Raw genomic sequence first — 18,738 nt, 5'->3', positions numbered from 1 at the left:
GAAAAAAAACCAACAGACAAATTTTTAGATCTAATGTTTGTTAATAAGCATGCAAAAAACAATCAATTTCCATGAGCAATAAATGCGATATTCATTACGTAAGACATGTCAACAAAATTCAATATGGCCTCCGTATCCATGGAAACGAAACTTTTTAGTCATATTTGATTGCAGATGTAAAGACTCCTTACTATGCTTGTCATATGAGTGAAATTTGGTAAAATACGGTACAGTAATAAGCGAGATAGCCTTCAGGTGTACCCCCCCCCCCTGTAATAGATTGACTTTGATTGTCTATTACAAGCCCACAGCTCAGTTAAGACGTGGAGGGAGCTATCAAGGGTACACCAGAACTGAACTTTATTCAGAAGAATTACACAATAGACAAGAGGCCAAAAGGGACACAATCATGACAATTTATAGGTTACTACTTAGAAGATTTATGTCCCTCTATTCAATATGATTATTACAGATTGATCGTTACTTTATTACACCCCTTCAAGGAAAAATGCATACTTTGTTGTTTCCAAGGACATTCAAGCTTTTGAAATCACAAAACTTTGGTGACTATTTTCTCTCTATTTTTTATTCTAACAAGAGGTCATTCTCCACCTAACACAAAGCAGATATATCGACTTCAATTCAAGATACATGGTCAGTTTTTCTTTAAAAATAAAATAAAAATAAATGAGCAAGCCTTAAGAAGAAAGCAGTAACTTTATATAATAATATGTCCCAAAAAGATACGAGAGCCCGATTCTACCGTGTTATGACAATATTTTAAAAGAAACGTAGGCAAGAAGAAGAAAAGTCCTGACAATTTCCTTTACATTAGAACAATACATGCTCTTGCAAATAAAACATTTTCGCTTAAAGCACAATGATCTAGGCACATCATGAAGTGGATATGAAATTTCAAAGACCTCTAATTGTAGCTAACTTTTCTCTGCCAGAATTGATCTTATCGGCCATAACAGATGCCACAATGTGTCGCCTTAACACTTACGTTTGAAGATATTTACCTCTGCAAATACATTAGTTATTGTCGGACATTGACAAGCAAAATATTATTATTATTATCATTAATAATATTATTTATTATTATTATTACTACTACTATTATCATTATTACAATAACTATAATAATAACTATTTTATTGCTATTATTATAAATAATAATAATCATCATCATCATCAATGCCTTTCACCCCTGGCAGGGTATATAGGCCACATACAAGCTCCTTCCATTTATCTCTGTCCTGAGCCATCCTTCCAAGCTCGTTCCAAGTGAGCTTCATTTCTCTCGTGTCACTTTCCACGAATTTCCTCCATGTTTCCCGTGGCCTACCCCTGCCTCGAGCTCCTTGTGGGTTCCACAGCAGTGACTGTCTTATGATGTTTCTGCTGGGATTTCTTAAGGTGTGTCCCATTCATCGCCACTTTCTTAGTCTTATTTCTACTTCCCTATCCTTTTGTCCTGTCCTTTCCCACAGCTTTTCATTTCTTATTCTATCCTGTCACTTAATTCTTAGAATACTCCTCATACATCTGTTGATTAAAGCCTGGACTTTATTCAGTACTGTCTTCGTTGTCTTCCAAGTTTCGCAGCCGTAGGGGAGAACAGACTTGACGTTGGAGATAAAGAGTCGAATCTTGGTGCGCAGTGAGATATTGCTTGCTTTCCAGACTTTTGATAATTGCTTGAAGGCTGATCTTGCCTTGGCGGTTCTTGCTTTAACATCTGCCTCGGTTCCACCTTTACCATCGATGACACTTCCAAGGTAGGTAAAGGAGTCCACTTTTTCTAGGGGAATGTCTTCCACTGTCACAGCAGAGCTTGAAACGTTCCCTAGCTTCACTACTTTTGACTTGCCTGGATGTATACATAGGCCAACACTCCTTGATAGGCTGTTGAGTTCCTTGGTCTTTTCTTGCATCTGAGCATGTGTGTGAGAGAGCAGTGCAAGGTCATCGACAAAGTCCAAGTCGTCCAGCTGCTGCCAAGGGATCCATTGTATTCCATTATGTTTGCCTCTGGTGGCTTCTTTCATGACACAGTCAATTGCCAGTATGAAGAGAAAAGGTGAGAGCAAGCATCCTTGTCGCACTCCTGTCTGTACCTGGAATGGTTCTAAGAGTTGTCCTTCGTGGAAGACAAATAATAATATTGATGTCTAATTATTATCGTCATCATCATCATCATTGTTATTATCATGATTATTGATTTTAATTATTGTTATTATTATACAATCTAAACATCGTCATATAATTTGCACAAAAAAGTCAAACTTCCATATCTCACAAACCCGTTAAGATCAGTCAACCAAACTCAGTTTGCATTAACTGCAAATTTGCCAGCACCAGCTTCATAGCGACGGCGCAGGGCATTCTGAAACACAGCCGAAAAGCATGAAAAATGGGCTAAATTTCTCCGACTCAGCAAAATTGGCATAAGGACTGTTAGCTAAAGCTAAGCTTGGCACGTGCTAAAGAGATGTCTTAGCTGTGAGTATTGCTGACTTACAACCCTTTATAAGCCAGCGCTTTTCAGCCATGTTTCATTACAACACGACGGTTCAACAACGTTCACTGCCTGACGTCAACAGAGGACGAGCCCTTACCTTGCTCCAAGATGGCTCCACGTTCCCAGTTGTTGCACATCGACTTGGGGTGTCTCCATCAGTCATATAGAGGCTGCAAGAACGATGGCGAGCAACCGGAAGGGTCCAGGATAGGCCTCGACCAGAACCACCCCGTTAGACCAACAACAGCATCGACCAGTTCGTGACGTCACGAACCACCACTGCAAACGGCATCAAGGAACAACTACGGGCGACAGCCAATGTCCACGAGAGCGAGGAGACGGTAAGGAACCGTATCCGTAGAGCCAGGTTCGCTTCTCGTGCCCTTGCCAGGTGCCCAAGGCACACGTCGCCCCACAAAGCAGCTCGCCGGGCGTGGCCTTCTCGCCATTCACAGTGGACACGACGTCAGTGGGACCAGGTAGTCTTCTCAAACGAATCCACGTTCAATCTGCTGCACCCAGACAGGCTAGCCCACGTCTGGAGGCGCCGAGGAGAGCTGTTCCACCCTGAGTGCATCCAGCAGGTGGCACCCTACGGTGGAGGGTCCGTTCTGAGGTAGGGAGGCTTCTCAGCCCACCACAAGATCCCCTGTACCATATACACTGCAATTTGACCACTGCAAGGTACAGAGAGGAAATCTTGCGTCCCCTTGCTGTTCCTCTCCTGCTGCAGATTAGACCCCAGGTTGTACTGCTGAACGACAACGCCGTGCCACATCGCGCACGCATTGTGGGGGACTTCCTGCAGCAGCGAACTGTCATCCGCAAGGAGAGACCAGCTTGTAGTCCGGATTTGAACCCAATAGAGAACATTTGGGATCACATTGACCGGTGGATTAGGGACAACCACCCTCCTTCACAAAACTTTCAACAACTCTTGGGATACCTCGTCCAGGAGTGTAGAACCTACCCCTAACAAGTTCTCCGAAGGCATGTCCTGTCCACGCTGTGCCGAGTGTTTGATCAAACTGGGTGGATACATTCACTATTGACAATGTTCATGAAGAACTATGGCTGTTCAGACTTTTGAAATCCAACCAGTGTGATTTAAACTCATTTTACATGAACTTCCCGTTGTTGTTGAAATCTGAAATTCTACTCATTTAATCTAGAGAGTCGAAAGCATCTCTTGTGAAAAAATAAATAAATTCGGTTAAACTGTTCTTCAGTTATCTTTGTTTGAATTTTTGTTCCTTGGCTTTTTTGCGCGAGTTTTTCCCCGGGTATAAGCTCACAGTCCTAGGACTCATAATACAGTCAAGGCTGCCACTACAGACACGTCATTTCTCGTGGTGATCTCGGCTTTTTCTTTGTGCCATGGACTCGGCAGAAGCTTAAAAACAATTGTAATAAACGTGTGTGAGCTGAAAAGGTATTCACCATTGCTTCCGACTTTTTCTGTAAACCTATGCCAATGTATAGATTTAACACCCTTTTCGACACTATTCTATAATTTAAGAGAGAGGACCCCGGATTTTAAAGTCCATCTCCTGGTGGGGATACTTAAAAACTCCCTAAAATAGTCCACGTTCAGAAAACAGTATTTGGGGATTTGAACCAGGGCTGTCTGATCCATGGTTCAGCGTAATTCCAAATGGGTTAACGACATATTCCATTATTTTTGCCTGTTATAGTCGAAAGGTACATTTTGTTTACACAAGAGCTCAGGACGAATTACTAAAACTCATTAAAATAAGTCCACAGACAATCAATACTGTACTACTTTCCCTTCAAAAAGGTACCAAAGTCTTTAGGATAATAAAAAAAAAATGAATACGTCTGATTCCAACTTTTCTGGACACCACTACGCTTTGGTAGAATTTAAATAGTACAAAGGTGTTTGTAAAAAGGCACGTGTGAGTTTTAAAACATGATTGTTACAACCAGGTGAACAGAAAATTAAATAGATCATAGCTAAAATTAAGAGTGTAACAAACGATATATGAGGGGGTGGGAGTTGTAAACTCTTGATGGGGGCTCTCGTGGCCTAGAGGTTAAGGTGTTTGCCTCTCATTCAATAGGTCATGGGTTCGAATCCGGATATCGACGGAAAATGTTCTTCCCTAAAATGTTTTCCTCCTTTCCTGTTCTCTAGCAATGTTCTATCGTCTTGTTTTGTCTCCACTTTCTGTCACCATCCCTCTCACCTTCTTTGCCCCCTCCTCTGGGCTTCTGAATCTTTCTGCAGCCCTTCTACTGATACTCCTTGGCACCTTCTTACTGCTGTCTTTCATCCATACCCCTGATGTTATGGTAGGAAAGATCAACACCAAGCTTTCTCGGACAAGGGCAAAAAATCTCGGATGTCCTGTGATCAAGTTGCGGACGTTGAAGATCCCTTGGTCGTCCAAAACCGATAATAGTAGACTTCGGCCGCCACCCGGGCAAAATTTCATACCAACTGAAAATGTTAAATATGTCCTGCACGTTCATATCGTCCAAAGCAGTTGCGAACGCCATGAAACACTTAGCAAAAAAAGAACTTTAGCAAATATCTTGGAATAACATTTGATAACATGCTTGACTGGAATCTCTACGCTGCTCTTGAGCATTAAAAATAAATCAAAGTACGTTTTACTTAAGGCAATTAAGAAGTTTTTGTGTCGATATTAAGATTATGTCCCTTTTATACCTTTCTATGGTTGAAAGCGTGTTACAATTTTGTATTTGCTGGTTTGCTGGGAATTGCAGAGTGAAAGATACAAAGAAAAATCTGAGAGAACCATTAAGAAAGCAAAGAGGCTTTATGTGTTACCACTATGCAGACAAAAAATGAATACATTCTGAGCAAAATATTGAGAGAATAACAACCCAACACATCGAGGAACTTTAATAGTTAGGATGACAAAAAAAGGCTGATTCCACCTTCTCATGACAAAGCTTAGCTTAGATGGAGTTAAGTCTGTACAAAGATGTATATAAAGATGCACAACTACTTTGTAAAATCAAATGAACTATGTTTTGATTGTTTCAACATGGCTTTATCGAAAATAAATTGATCATAAATAAAACTGAGAGTGTAACAACCTTCAAAATGTACCATTTAACATCAGGATGATAAAATAAATAAGGCTGATGCCAGCTTTCCAGGAACAGCTAGCCTTGGATAGAGTTGAGTCCATTAAGGCATGACCTCTCAAAATTTGGACACTACATACATTTGGACACCAAATAAAAAGGATTCAGGTTGCTTTTGCATCAGTTTATAAACAATTCTTACTTTTGCTGCCACAAAAAGGTTGATCCAAAAAATGGAACGTTATGCACGAGAGAGTACGTGTTTGGGGGCTTTGCCACTAGTAACGATACGCCCTTCAGCTAGATGGACTTACAACATAAACGAAAAGCAAGATTGTGAAAAAGCAGTCTATTGTACTAAGACACAAAAAAAGCCACACAATGTATCTGTTGTGACAATTAAACATTTGGAGTAAAAATGTGTTTTAAAACAAGTATTCCACCAACGGAGACGTTTTTGCTCAATTTTAAATGTTCAGCCTCACTGTCTTATTTCCTGTTGTAGCTTTATTCAAAACTTCCTTTGATTATCATCCTCTTCTGTTGATTCTGTTTTCAGCTGTTTTCTTTTATTTGTTTATATTCTGAAGGGGTCTCTGTCTGTTTCTAAGGTTTTCTCTCTGTCTTTGGCGCCTGTTGTTTTGTGAAGTTTGCTTAGCTTTGCTACTGTACAAATTAAAGTGTTCTTTACATATGTTGAAGGCAATGTCTGCAAATGCCCCCAGACGGTGATCGTCATTGTTGTGGCCCAGCTGTGCCTGCAGTGCTCCAATGGTGGCAACAACAAGGTTTTGCCTGATTTTCATTTCGAGTTAAGTGGAGGAAAGTGTCTGTGGGCCTTTTAGCTTGTGACTCCCTTCCATCTTCCTCAAAACTTTGGTTCTCAACAATTCTGTGGACTTGATCCTGGGCTTAGCTTTCCGATGTCTGATCAGTATAGGAACAAAACGCTGTAGTTGAGAGCTTGGTTGGGTTGCACAGCCGATCTTTGAGCCATGAATCTTCATACCTCTCTGAGATCTGAATATCCGCACTCGTGTATGCGGGTAGTTCATGCGCTGTTATATCGTAGTCTGCATCACCACAACATTATTTTTTGTACTGAAGATACATAGCTGCTGGTTACCAGAGACATTATTAATCACACTGTCTCCATCCGTGCTGTCTTCATCAGTCAATACGTTGCAATTGTGGCTAGACGTGGAATGTATTTACAGAGTGAAAATCACTCTGCATCATTGTGAAGCATTAAGATCTAAAGGGCAGAGGATTAAAGGTAGAACTTATTAAAAATTCCAAAATAATCTGGTGAGCTATTATTTTGCAAACCATAGTTTTAACAGTCTTATCAACTCTGTAGCAACATTTTAAAGTTATTTAAAAGATCGGATCTTCGAATTCAAGGGCCATCTCTTATATGACAACCCCCACCCCCCACCTTAAAAAAAATTCAAGCGTTGTACTAACTGAGTTAACAGCACGCACATGGTAAGCTGAATAGTTTCCGCAAGTTTTCTTCAAGGATATTAGGATGTTTAAATGCATGTTACGGAAAACATTTCATCAAGTATGTATGTTTGTGTTTGCATGTGGTCATGGTGCTAGTCGGCCAGGGGAAGGGGGCATAGTCGACCTTTAAAAAAATACAAATAACGAGGAATAATATTATTTTGTACTTTCAATTAAAACTAATTAAACCAAAGCTTTTAAAATGCATTCCTTGAAAAAGAAACAATAACCGAAGGGACTTAAATAGAAGATATTATATCTTTATAATCATAAAATATACAGATCAACTGTTTGTTCTGAGAATATTCGGAATAATGATCGATTTTGCAATGATACTAAATACACTGAAACAGGCATTGGGTGGATCAATGGCATATAGTTAGGAGATCTAGATTTTGCGGATGACATCTGCCTATTAAACACCACAATAAATGAAATGCAATCAAAAACAGACGAGTTAGCAAAAGTTGCGGATATAGTTGGCCTTATGATAAATGTATCCAAAACATAAAACTATCCTCAGAAGCTACGCTCATCACTCTTTACGGAGAACCCCTTACAGAAATTAGTAAATTCAAGTACCTTAGCAGCATTATATCCAAAAACTGCAGATAGCCTTAACGACATCCATCAAAGATTTAAAAATACTTGGGTCGCTTTTGTGAAATTAAAAACTATATGGAAGTGAAATATTATTGAATTGAAGAAAAAACAAAACATATTTAGTAGCAATATTTTAGGAGTATTGACGTAGTATGGTTCAGAGATACAGAAAACAAACAAAACAATTCAACGAAAATTTAAAAGCTTCCAAACAAAATGTCCACGAATTACAAATAATGAAGTGTTGGAAAGAGCTGGAATTGAAGATATCAGCACAACAATTTAAAAAAAAAGAAAAGATGGAGTTATCTGGAACATGTTCTGAGAATGCCAAAGGCGAGATTGCCCTATCTGACATGGCATTGGAAACCAACTGGAAAGAGAAAACGGGGAAGACCAACTGGAAACTTAGAGGCACAATAAGATATGAGGCAATCACCAAGGGCATAGATGTGCCAAAATTGGAGAAAGTGGCCAGAGACAGACAAGCGTGGCGTCCACTGCAGCTCTCCGCCCTATTTATCTGACGGTATACGGAGAGAGTAAGTAAGTAAGTGATAATCATAAAAAATAGCTTTAAAAAATGTGCACGTAAACTTTAATAGCTTTTTTGAGGCTATTTTCGTGCTAGGCGGGGTGTTTTACTTGTGGCTGCCATCTTGGAAAAAGGGTCTTTGTTTTGGGAAATTGATACGTTGATTTCAAAGCAGATACAGTGCACTATTGGTTTGTACTTAAAACTTTCGTTCAAATTATTGTATCACTTTTACAGTAAAGATAAAACTGCATGATCCATTAATGGAACATTATGCAGGAACGGGTCAGTTAAATAATATTATCATTATGTTTCTGAAGATGCTCACGCAGGTTATAAAAACTGCAGCAGATGTGGTTGTTGTTTTTTTCAGTAGGCGTACACAAAAATAGGTTATATAATAAACTGAGAGTGAAAGAAAGACAGATCATGGTAATGAGGTAGTGAAGATTATTTTTTAAATTTGGTTGATTCAGGGGACACAATTTGATTAGCGGGAAAGTTTAGTCAGTACAAAGGTGCTTGAAAAGATGCACATCTAGATTCTAAAAACATGTGTTGATTGTTACAACTAGACAAACAGAAATATTCATAGATTATAATTAAAACTGGGTGTACTGACAGACACATCAAAGTACTAAAGTATTATACTGATTTTAAAAAAAGGTTGCTTCCACATTTTCAGGACACCAATAGGCTTAGATAGAGTTTACCCAGTTCAAAAATGCTTATAAAGATTAATACGTAGACTGTAAAAGCACGTTGGTTGTAACCGTAGACTGTAAAAGCACGTTGGTTGAAACAAATAAAACAAATAAAAAGATCATAACTAAAAGTGAGAATGTAGCAATCGACATGTCAAGGTATTTAGGTTCATAAGATTATTTTTTACAAGACTGATTCCGGCTGCACAGGAAACCACTAAGCTGGGATAGAGTTTATTCAGTGCAAATCAATACTATACTTGTAAAGACACACACGTAAGTTATGAAAACAGACAAATTATTTTGTTTTGAATGTTAAAACTAGGAATCCACAAAAATTAATAGACTATATGTCGTACTGAGAATGTAACAGAGAATGTAACAGCTGACATATTAAGGTATTGACGTATTTAGTATGATGACAGACAAGCCAGGTTTCATCTTTTCAAGACACAATTTAGCTTGGAGATATTTAGTCAGTACAATAGAACAAAAAATGCTTGTACAAAAAATGCACATATTGGTTGTAAAAAGAGATATTTTTTCGTTGTTTCAACTTGGCCCCCAAAAAACCTTCAAAAAGATCATAATTAAAGCTATAAGTGTAACGAACGACACATAAAGGTAATTTGGTATTGAGAATTTAAAAAGATAAATATGGCTGATTCCAGCTAAGCGGGACACATCCTGCCTTGGATGGAGTGAACTGTTCATTTGTTTAAGTAGAGGTTTTACGGCCCTCGCAAGTACATACGGTCATATGAGGGGTGTATGTCAATAGAGAAGTCTTTACAGGGAATCATACTTACTTTGCTCACCTCTCTAGCTTCAACAGCACAAAGTCTGCTTCGACTACCAGGGCACAGTGAAAAAAAAGCGGGTCACAAGAGTGTGACAAAAATACAAAAAGAAGTAGAGGAAAAAATGAAGACAGTAAGGATTACGAAAGAAAAAGCAGCAGTTTCCTGTTGCAGTTCAGGCACAGTTATGAGCATGATATTTACAAATGAACCCATTTACAATTACAGTTCCACTGAGCATAAGAACTCGAGATGTTAATGGAGTAGACTTAACTGTGCTTTCAAAAAATGCACACATAGGCACTAAAAACAGAGACATGTTGGGTTTTTTTCGAATGTTCATACACAAAAATGAAGAGAGTATAATTAGAACAAAGAGAGAAACGACCGACATAGCAAGGTTAAAAACGTATTAAGGATTATTTTTTAAAAAGGCTGATTTCAGTTTCTCATACTAACATTTGGCCTGGATAGAGTTTATTCAGCACAAAGGTGCTTTTAAAGATACATACGTAGGTATTAAAACAAATGTGTTACGACAGGGTGGAATCAGGCGCTCGTCAATGTTTACGCATCTGGAGTTATTTGTATCATCTTATGAGAAAGGTGGCGGGTGGTGGGGGGGGAGGGGGGGCGGGGGGGGGGCGTACACACCAAAAGTCCTGTTTCGGCTGAAAATTATGGATTTTGAGTTGTAGGTAGTTTAGTTTCTTCGAATATCCTCTCTCACAACTATTTCATAGCATTAGAACCCTCTAAAGTCTTATTTATTCTCATACCGGGCAAGTTTTTCACAACCATTTCCTCGTTACGTCAATCTTTTTTTATTTCTTTATCGCCCGTTTTCTCAAAACGCGGTTTTTCTATGAACTCTTTGAATAACTCCACCATTTTTCTTCCAATATTCATGAAATTCTCACTGAATGAAGAGCAGATGTAATACTAAAAATATGTCTGTTGAATTTTTTAATATATATAATGTATTTATTTTGTGGTGTCTGAAGTGTGGATTTTCACGATTTCTTTTTGCAAATTTGAATACAACCTGAAGAAAAAAAAATCATTAAAACATTTCTAGTTCGTTTCGGAAAAACTAAAAAACTAAACTTGAACATTAAGTGATGATGATGATGATGATGATGATGATGATGATGATGATGATGATGATGATGAGAATGAGGCAGAGGTGAAGTGGGAGGAGCGACCGTAGTGTTTCTAAATTCTTTTGCTTATACAAAACAAAAACCAATAACTAGGACTGAGTTCAAGAACAAGATTGAAATTATAATAATATATCGGTAACGACAGACAAAATCATTAAATGCAAGCCTTCTAAATGATAATAATTGTAGACTGGCTTATGTGTATGCACACGCGCAAATCATAAAAATACCATTAGTTCCTCACGTGTATTTGTTCAGTTGCTGATAGGGGTTTACTTTAACCTCTGGCTCTGTTTGTTCATTTGTCTTCTTAAGTTGGGATTGGGCCGTAGAAATAGAAATATTTACCAAAGGGAAACACACAAAAACAACAGAAAACCACTTATAATTATGACAGAGTTCAAGAACAATGTCAAACGATGCATAGATCGCGACAGACAAAAATGTTAATGTTCTACTCTTTAGATAAAAAAAATATAAAAAAATAAATTGGTTCTTGTGTATGTCCACGAACAAGTCATTAATACACCATTCAGAAGTGGAAACAAAGACAGAGGGAGCGTTTGGGGCAAGCTCAACTTGAACAATGGCACAACCAAAAAAATGGAAACTCTCAAATCGTTTTAATATAGCTTCGGATTACTCACTCACGCAGCATACCAATTTAAACCAAAATGAATTCTACACCATTTGAGACATTAATAGTTCATCTGCGAGTAGAGTTGTACGAGATATGGTCACTCAAAATTAACCATTAAAAAACAGACTTGGCAAAATTGTGTGAAATCAAAGAAACTTAAACTTTGAGTGACCAAATCTCGTGCGAATTTAATCCAAAATAAAAAAATAATGTGTCAGATGATACGCATTTTATTTTGCTTTAAAGTGGTATGCTTCAGAAGCGGGTAGCTCAAATCTTTTAACACGAAGATTGCGTAAATACATTTCAAGTCTTTTTTGACACCACTGTATAATGAATCGAATGAATGTCCCGGAAATTAAGATTGCTATCTTTCTTTTCATAAAGGTTCACTGTTTCATTATTTTATACTGGACTGTATCTTTAGAACAATCCATCTATAGCGTGTGGTTTAACCTGGACTAAGCAGGAAGGATACACCCTTCCTGCAGACAGGCGGAGATTCAGAAAACATAATGCATTTAAAAAAATATATCAACACAGGAATCGAGCTTCGGTTTTCTGCCTTAATCGGAGAAGCACTCATCTGCTACACCACAGACACTGGTACTAAAAGAAGTGTGACACCAATACCGTTCCTAAGTATAATTATGAAGTCTCCACCGTCAGTCTTTTCCTTATTCTGTGGAATCATTGACATCATCACATTTGTGCTCACGTATCCTTGAGAACGTCACAACCTGTCCATGCTAGTTGTTTACCCAGAGACAATGACGTCAGAGGTCTCTAGCGTCTCTCACGACTATATAATCACAGCGGACACCCTACTCAAAACACCGACACTCCTGGGTCCTTCAGAAACAATGGTGAGTAGCACAGTGCCTTCATTACTCTCTTCTTGACTTTGTTACTCTTGATGTAGCACCTCTAATCTTCAGTACGTATGGCCTAATTATGTTGCAATTGCCATAAAACGTTTTCTAAAACATAGCCTCTTCCACGGTCTGTAATTGGTTGGTATATTAAATTTGCAAGTGTGGAAATAGACACAATTTAAAGGATTTAGGAGGTTGGCTTTCACAACCGTGTCAGGGTATGTGAGGGAGGTGCAACATCCCAGCAGACAGACCAATATACTCGTTGATCTGTTTCAGACCTTGTTCATGCTTAAGATGATGAACATAAATAGTCGGCAGTCCATTGGTTTGGCTAATAGACACGCTTCCATTTGCCTCTGTTTAATTTTGGCATGGGCTTTAAATTAAAAGGCCTAGTCTCTTAAACATGAATATCATTACATTTTTGCTAGAGGCGGAACACCTATACAATTTCCCCATGCTTCTTTTTTCAATTTAGTTCCTCAAACTTTCCAATTGTAATTTTATCTGTAAACATACTTTATCAAAGTTTCCTATCTGGTTCAACAAAATGAAAGATATTCATGGAGCAGTTCAATGTTTACTTTATCGACTTTTTCTCTCTGATTTCAGAACTCCGTGATTTTCCTCACCGCACTTTGCGTGGCTGTAGCCACATCAGCTTTGGTCAAACGCCAGGCACCTCAGAACCCTACTCCAGGAAATGGCACTTTCCCCCAATTTCCTCAGCTCCCACCCAACGGCACATACCCTCAATTTCCTCAACCCCCATCCAACGGCACATTCCCTCTATTCCCTGCACCTCCACCCAATGGTACCCTCCCCCCGTTTTCATTCCCACCACCTCCTTCAGGCCCATTTCCCCAAGGCCCATTTGGCATGCCCGCACCTCAACAAGGTCCATTCGGCCCTTCCCAACAAGGCCCATTTGGCATGCCCGCACCTCAACAAGGTCCATTCGGCATGCCCTCACCCCCTCAAGGAGGTTTCCAATTCCCAGGGAGATTCCAACAAAACGGTAAGATTTGATTCCGGATTATGTCTCCATTCACTTTCAAATTTGCCTAAGAAGTCTCCCCTCACAAGTAGAGATTAAGGAACAAATTTTCTTTTCTTCGAGCATCAACAAACATCCACCTACACATCAGAAAGGGTTTTGTTGTGTTTGTTTGTTCTTTTCATTTGTAGTCCTTTGTCTTTCTTTTGAGTGCCTTGTTATTCATTATATTTCATATTAGACAATCATCGACAATGAGAGCGTAAGTGAGTTGGTACAATGAAACGTCAGTCCGAAGATGGTCAGAGAGTAATAATACATTATGAATAACAATGCATTTATCTATGTGTTGGTTTTTGATTACATAATTCATTAGATTTGTTCTAGCCTTTGTCGCCTGTTGTAGGCTCCCCCCCCCCAACCCAAACCCTTCCAAAGACTGCCCAATGGTGGGAGGGAAGAGTGGGTGTGGACATTCCTTTCCCTTTCTCCTTGCAAAGAGAGCCCAGATTTTGAAACTACATAGTTGGTTCAATTTGTGTGTCACAGACTTCATCGACTTTTTAAGTAAAGCCAAAAATTATGTGGAGGAGCTTCTAAAAGCTACCCAGTCCTGTTTACGACATATACTTTGTTATTGTAAAGCAAACGTTGTTTTGCTCTTATTTTTCTTATTTTAGAAAAAAAAAAGCTCAGGATCTTTGATGTCAACAAAGATGAAAGCTGGTTGAAGAGAGATAATTTAGAAGCTCCCATAGACTTGTGCTATTAGCATAGATCGTGTAGTTTGGCGTAATTGCCGTTTTCTGTGGAGAAGGCTGTTTGACTCGGACGCAGCTGAAGGTCAAGGGGGAATAGGCACCACTTGCACTCAACTCCCCCCCCCTCTCTCTCTCTCCCTCTCCCTCTTTCTCTCTCTCTCTCTCTCTCTCTCTCTCTCTCTCTCTCTCTCTCTCTCTCTTTCTCTTACTTTCACATTCTCTCCCTCTGAATCTCTTTGGCTCATTATTGCTCTCCCCCCCCGTCTCTCCCTCTCTCTCTCTCTCTCTCTCTCTCTCTCTCTCTCTCTCTCTCTCTCTCTCTCTCTCTCTCTCTCTCTATCTCTCGCTCTCTCTCTCTCTCTTACCTTTCCATTCTCTCTCTGTGTATCTCTTTATCTCATGATCGCTCTCTCACCTCTCCCCCCCTCTCTCTCTCTCTCTCTCTCTCTCTCTCTCTCTCTCTCTCTCTCTCTCTTTCTCTCTCTGTGTCTCTTTGTCACTCTCCCTCCCCCTCTCTTTATATTACCATCCTCCGTTTCACACCTCCTCACCCCCCAATCCCCCCCCCCCCCCAGCCCCGCCTTCACTATCTCTGACATTCACCGGTATTCAATTCACAGGGTTCCCCCAATTCGGATAATTACCGTGACGTAGGTAAGTGGCATCGCCTTTGTTTACGCAAGTATATGTAACATTAGACAGGACAGGAATAGGACACTAAATTATTTGACTGAACTTTGAATTATTTGAAAGGACATTAAAACATTTGACAGGACAGGACAGTAAATTAATTGACAGGATAGGAACAAGATTTTTGTGTTACAACGTGGTGGAAGCAGGCTCTTGGCATTAGAAAAATTAAATCAAAGATACATAATATGTGTATGTGCCTGATGAAAAATCCCAATTGTTGGTAAAGCTTTATTTTTGACCAACGGAGTTGCAAGGAGAGAAAAGTACCCAGGGGCGAAGGCTGACTTGTTTGACAGGGTAATCAAAGTGAGACGGGACCAAATAGGGCCTGGAGATATCACACAAGAATTATACTCGAGGCGGCAACGCTGAGTTGTGAATGAAAACAAATCCTAATTTCATGTTGTACAATGTTCAACCGCTAAAGCTAAAATAATCGAGAAAGTATTTTATTAAATATTTATTCCAACTTACATTACATCACATTCACCTTTAGATGTGAAAACACAAACCCAAAGGAAAGAAGCAGAGATGCAAGTACTACTTGTTATATCAATGAGTCTAAACTCTTTGGTAGAGCATGACAGTTATTAATTTTTTTATTTCACATTTGGTTGTTTTTGTCTAGCTTTTCGAGGCAGGAGCAGGTGTCATAATCGAGGTCACGATCTGATTATAAAAAGTCGAGGAAAAAAACAAGCACTCGCAGCAGTCAAGATATCATTAGTAGTAATATTAGGAATTAGTTCACCTCACATCTGGGAGGTAGACTCGACCAATGTAATAGTTAGCTTACATAATCGGTGCTTGTGAGACTGCTTACTATTTGCCCGAAAGGGGTGAACAGGGTGTATGTGACAGTTTTGTACACATTCCCTCCAACTCTTTTGGTAGACTCTGCCAGCCTCACTTTAAGATTACTTAATCAGAGCTTGCGACTGCTTATGGAGTGGCTAAATCGGGGTGAACAAGCTATTTCTGGGGCAATGAAACCGTTTTGAATGTTAAGCATACTGTTTATCGGAGATTTTGAACGTCTTTTTACGTTTAATTTAAGAGGTTTACGTCTATGGGTGAATTTGACTACGACAATGTTTAAATATTAGAAAGGGAAGCAGTGATTATTTGATTATATAGACGATTTTCCACTGGCGTACCTGGTGAAAAATTTAGTTTTATAAGAAAACACACATTTAACCTTTTCTTAATGGCATATTGAAAGGGTATTTATGATTAGACTTTTAAATTGAGTATGTTATTATTGCAACAGTTGTGATTCACGAGATGTGACAAAATTGCTAGAAATTGAATATTTCTCCAAATTTTCTTTTACATTCTGTGTTGCAAAAGTACGTGACATATTTTAAAACAACTCAAAATATTTTCAAAATTGAAAATTGAAAATCAGCTTGTTCAGCTTTGATTTTGCTACTAGAATTTTCCACTTTTTCAATATTCAAAGTTTCCGACAATAATTATTCCCGGCATTCATGCAGTTACTTTTATTTCGCCTTATCATGGGTGTGTTTGTGTATTTGTGTGTGTGTGTGTGTGTGTGTGTGTGTGTGTGTGTGTGTGTGTGTGTGTGTGTGTGTGTGTGTGTGTGTGTGTGTGAGTGTGTGTGTGTTTGTGCGTGTTACGAGAAAAATTGACCTTTGAAGTTTCAAAGGACATGGGAGACTTTGAAATCACAAAATTTTGGTGGCTATTTTCTTCCTAATTTTGTCTCGGACAAGAGGTCATTCACCACCTCATACAAAGCAGATATCTCAACTTCTATTAAAGATCTATGGCTAAGGCAAGTTTTTCTTTAAATAATAAAACCAAGATAAACGAGCAGGCCTTAAGAAGAGAACAATAACTTCATATTATGTCCAAAATACACATGCACCTTATTCCACTGTATTATAACATTATTTTCAAAGAAACGTAGACAGACAGAAAGAGTGTCCTGACAATTTACTTTACAATAGAACAAATTCTCTTGAAAATAAAACATGTTTGACTAAAATATAAGTATTTACACACATCTAAGAGTGGAAATGAAACTTCAAAGAACTCTAATTGTTGCAAAATTTTCTCTGCCAGAATTGGTCTTTTCAGCCATAACAGTTGCCATTAGTTGCCTTAACACTTTCGCTTGAAGAGATTCACATCTGCATATACATTGGTAATAGTCATATATTGACAGACAAAAAATAATAATAATAATAATTTTTTTAAAAATATATTATTAGTGTTATTATTAATTTTATTACTATATTTTATAATAATAATAATAATAATTATTATTATTATTATTATTATTATTATTATTATTATTATTATTATTATTATTGTCAAATATTATCTTTAATATTATTATCTTTTATATCAATATTACTATTACTTTTATCATTAAGGTAGGTCTATCCCCAGTTGGGTTAAAATAGCATCTCAGTCATACATGATAATTTCAACAACATTTTTGTGCCCAAGATGGTTCAATATCATGTTTTGGGGGCAATTTGAAAACAATGTGCAAAGGGTTACGAAATATGGCTGCCGTATTGCTAAAATAAACAAAAACTTCCAAACATCATAACTCAATTAAAAACATATTGATTGACTTGAAATTTGGCATGTATATTCTTAAGAGATAGTTTAAAGGCTTGTGCTATGATCTTTACATTTTATAAAATAGTTTTGTTTTATCTTTTTTCCCTTAAAACAAATATATTCTGATATAAAAGGTAAGTGCTTGCACTGACATTTTCAAGAAGACAAAAAAACAACTGTGACTAATTCTAGATTTTTCATTTTTTCCCCCAGACTCTGTACTTACATGTTACGAGCATTAATGTTAAATTTCAGATAAATTGAACAAACATTCACACAAATATCATGCATGGAAGTTTAGTAACAACAAGAAAAATCTGATTTGCGGAAAAACATGAATGTTAATTTTCTTGTGTTTTCACTCATTGAAAGCCGTTAATGATCCCAAGGTGTGTACATATTCCCTTCCTGGGCTTCAGCAATGTCTCTGAAGCCTCTCCTGATGGCCTTGATGGTCTTTCTTTGTCTTTCTCAAAAAGTCACGTTTCATCATTTTTTTCCAAACTGATGAGGAAAGATCTACCCTAACAATATAATAATAATAATAATAATAATAATAATAATAATAATAATAATAATAATAATAATTATTATTATTATTATTATTATTATTATTATTATTATTATTATTATTATTATTATTATTATTATTATTTGCATTATTATTATAATAATAAAAATATTATTATTATTATTATTATTATTATTATTATTATTATTATTATTATTATTATCAAAAATAATAATAGTAGTAGTAGTAGTAGTAGTTGTAGTAGTAGTAGTAGTAGTAGTGGTAACATCACCATCATCATCATCGTTGTAATTATCATAACTATTGATTTTAATTCTTGCTATTATAATACAATCAAAACACCGTCCTATATTTCCCCAGGTATAAGCTCACAGCCCTAGGACTCAGAATACAGTCAAGGCTACCACTACAGACACGTGATCTCGGCATTTTCTTTGTGCCATGGACACGGCAGAGGCTTAAAAAACAATTGTCCTAAATGTAATAAACGTGTGTGAGCTCAAAATATATTTAGCATTGCTTCCGACTTTTTCTTTAAACCTATGCCAATGTATAGATTTAACTCCACTTTCGACACTGTTATGTTATTTATGAGATGGGATCTCAGAATTAAACATCCATCTATTATGTGACAGAGCACAACGTGTGGGGTTGCTTAAAAACTCCTCAAAATAACAAAATTTCAGAAAACAATGTTTGTGGACTTGAACAAGGGACGTCCGC

The 18,738-nt window shown here is 37.7% G+C and overlaps 1 protein-coding gene across 1 annotated transcript; it reads left to right on the top strand.

Annotated features, from left to right (window-relative positions):
- The first annotated feature begins 12,311 nt into the window (after positions 1 to 12,311).
- On the top strand, positions 12,312 to 18,524 carry LOC101852379 (U1 small nuclear ribonucleoprotein C). The gene is made up of 4 exons (XM_005113192.2): positions 12,312 to 12,422; positions 13,047 to 13,452; positions 14,813 to 14,846; positions 18,376 to 18,524. The coding sequence occupies exons 1-3, from the start codon at positions 12,327 to 12,329 to the stop codon at positions 14,830 to 14,832; spliced, it is 522 nt and encodes a 173-aa protein (XP_005113249.1). The 5' UTR covers positions 12,312 to 12,326; the 3' UTR covers positions 14,833 to 14,846; positions 18,376 to 18,524.
- Positions 18,525 to 18,738: the final 214 nt, after the last annotated feature.

This window comes from Aplysia californica, unplaced genomic scaffold (assembly GCF_000002075.1).
Source record: "Aplysia californica isolate F4 #8 unplaced genomic scaffold, AplCal3.0 scaffold01701, whole genome shotgun sequence".
NCBI classification, from domain to species: domain Eukaryota; kingdom Metazoa; phylum Mollusca; class Gastropoda; order Aplysiida; family Aplysiidae; genus Aplysia; species Aplysia californica.
The sequence above is the reverse complement of the archived record's forward strand: the minus strand, read 5'-3'. Positions and strand labels throughout refer to the sequence as shown.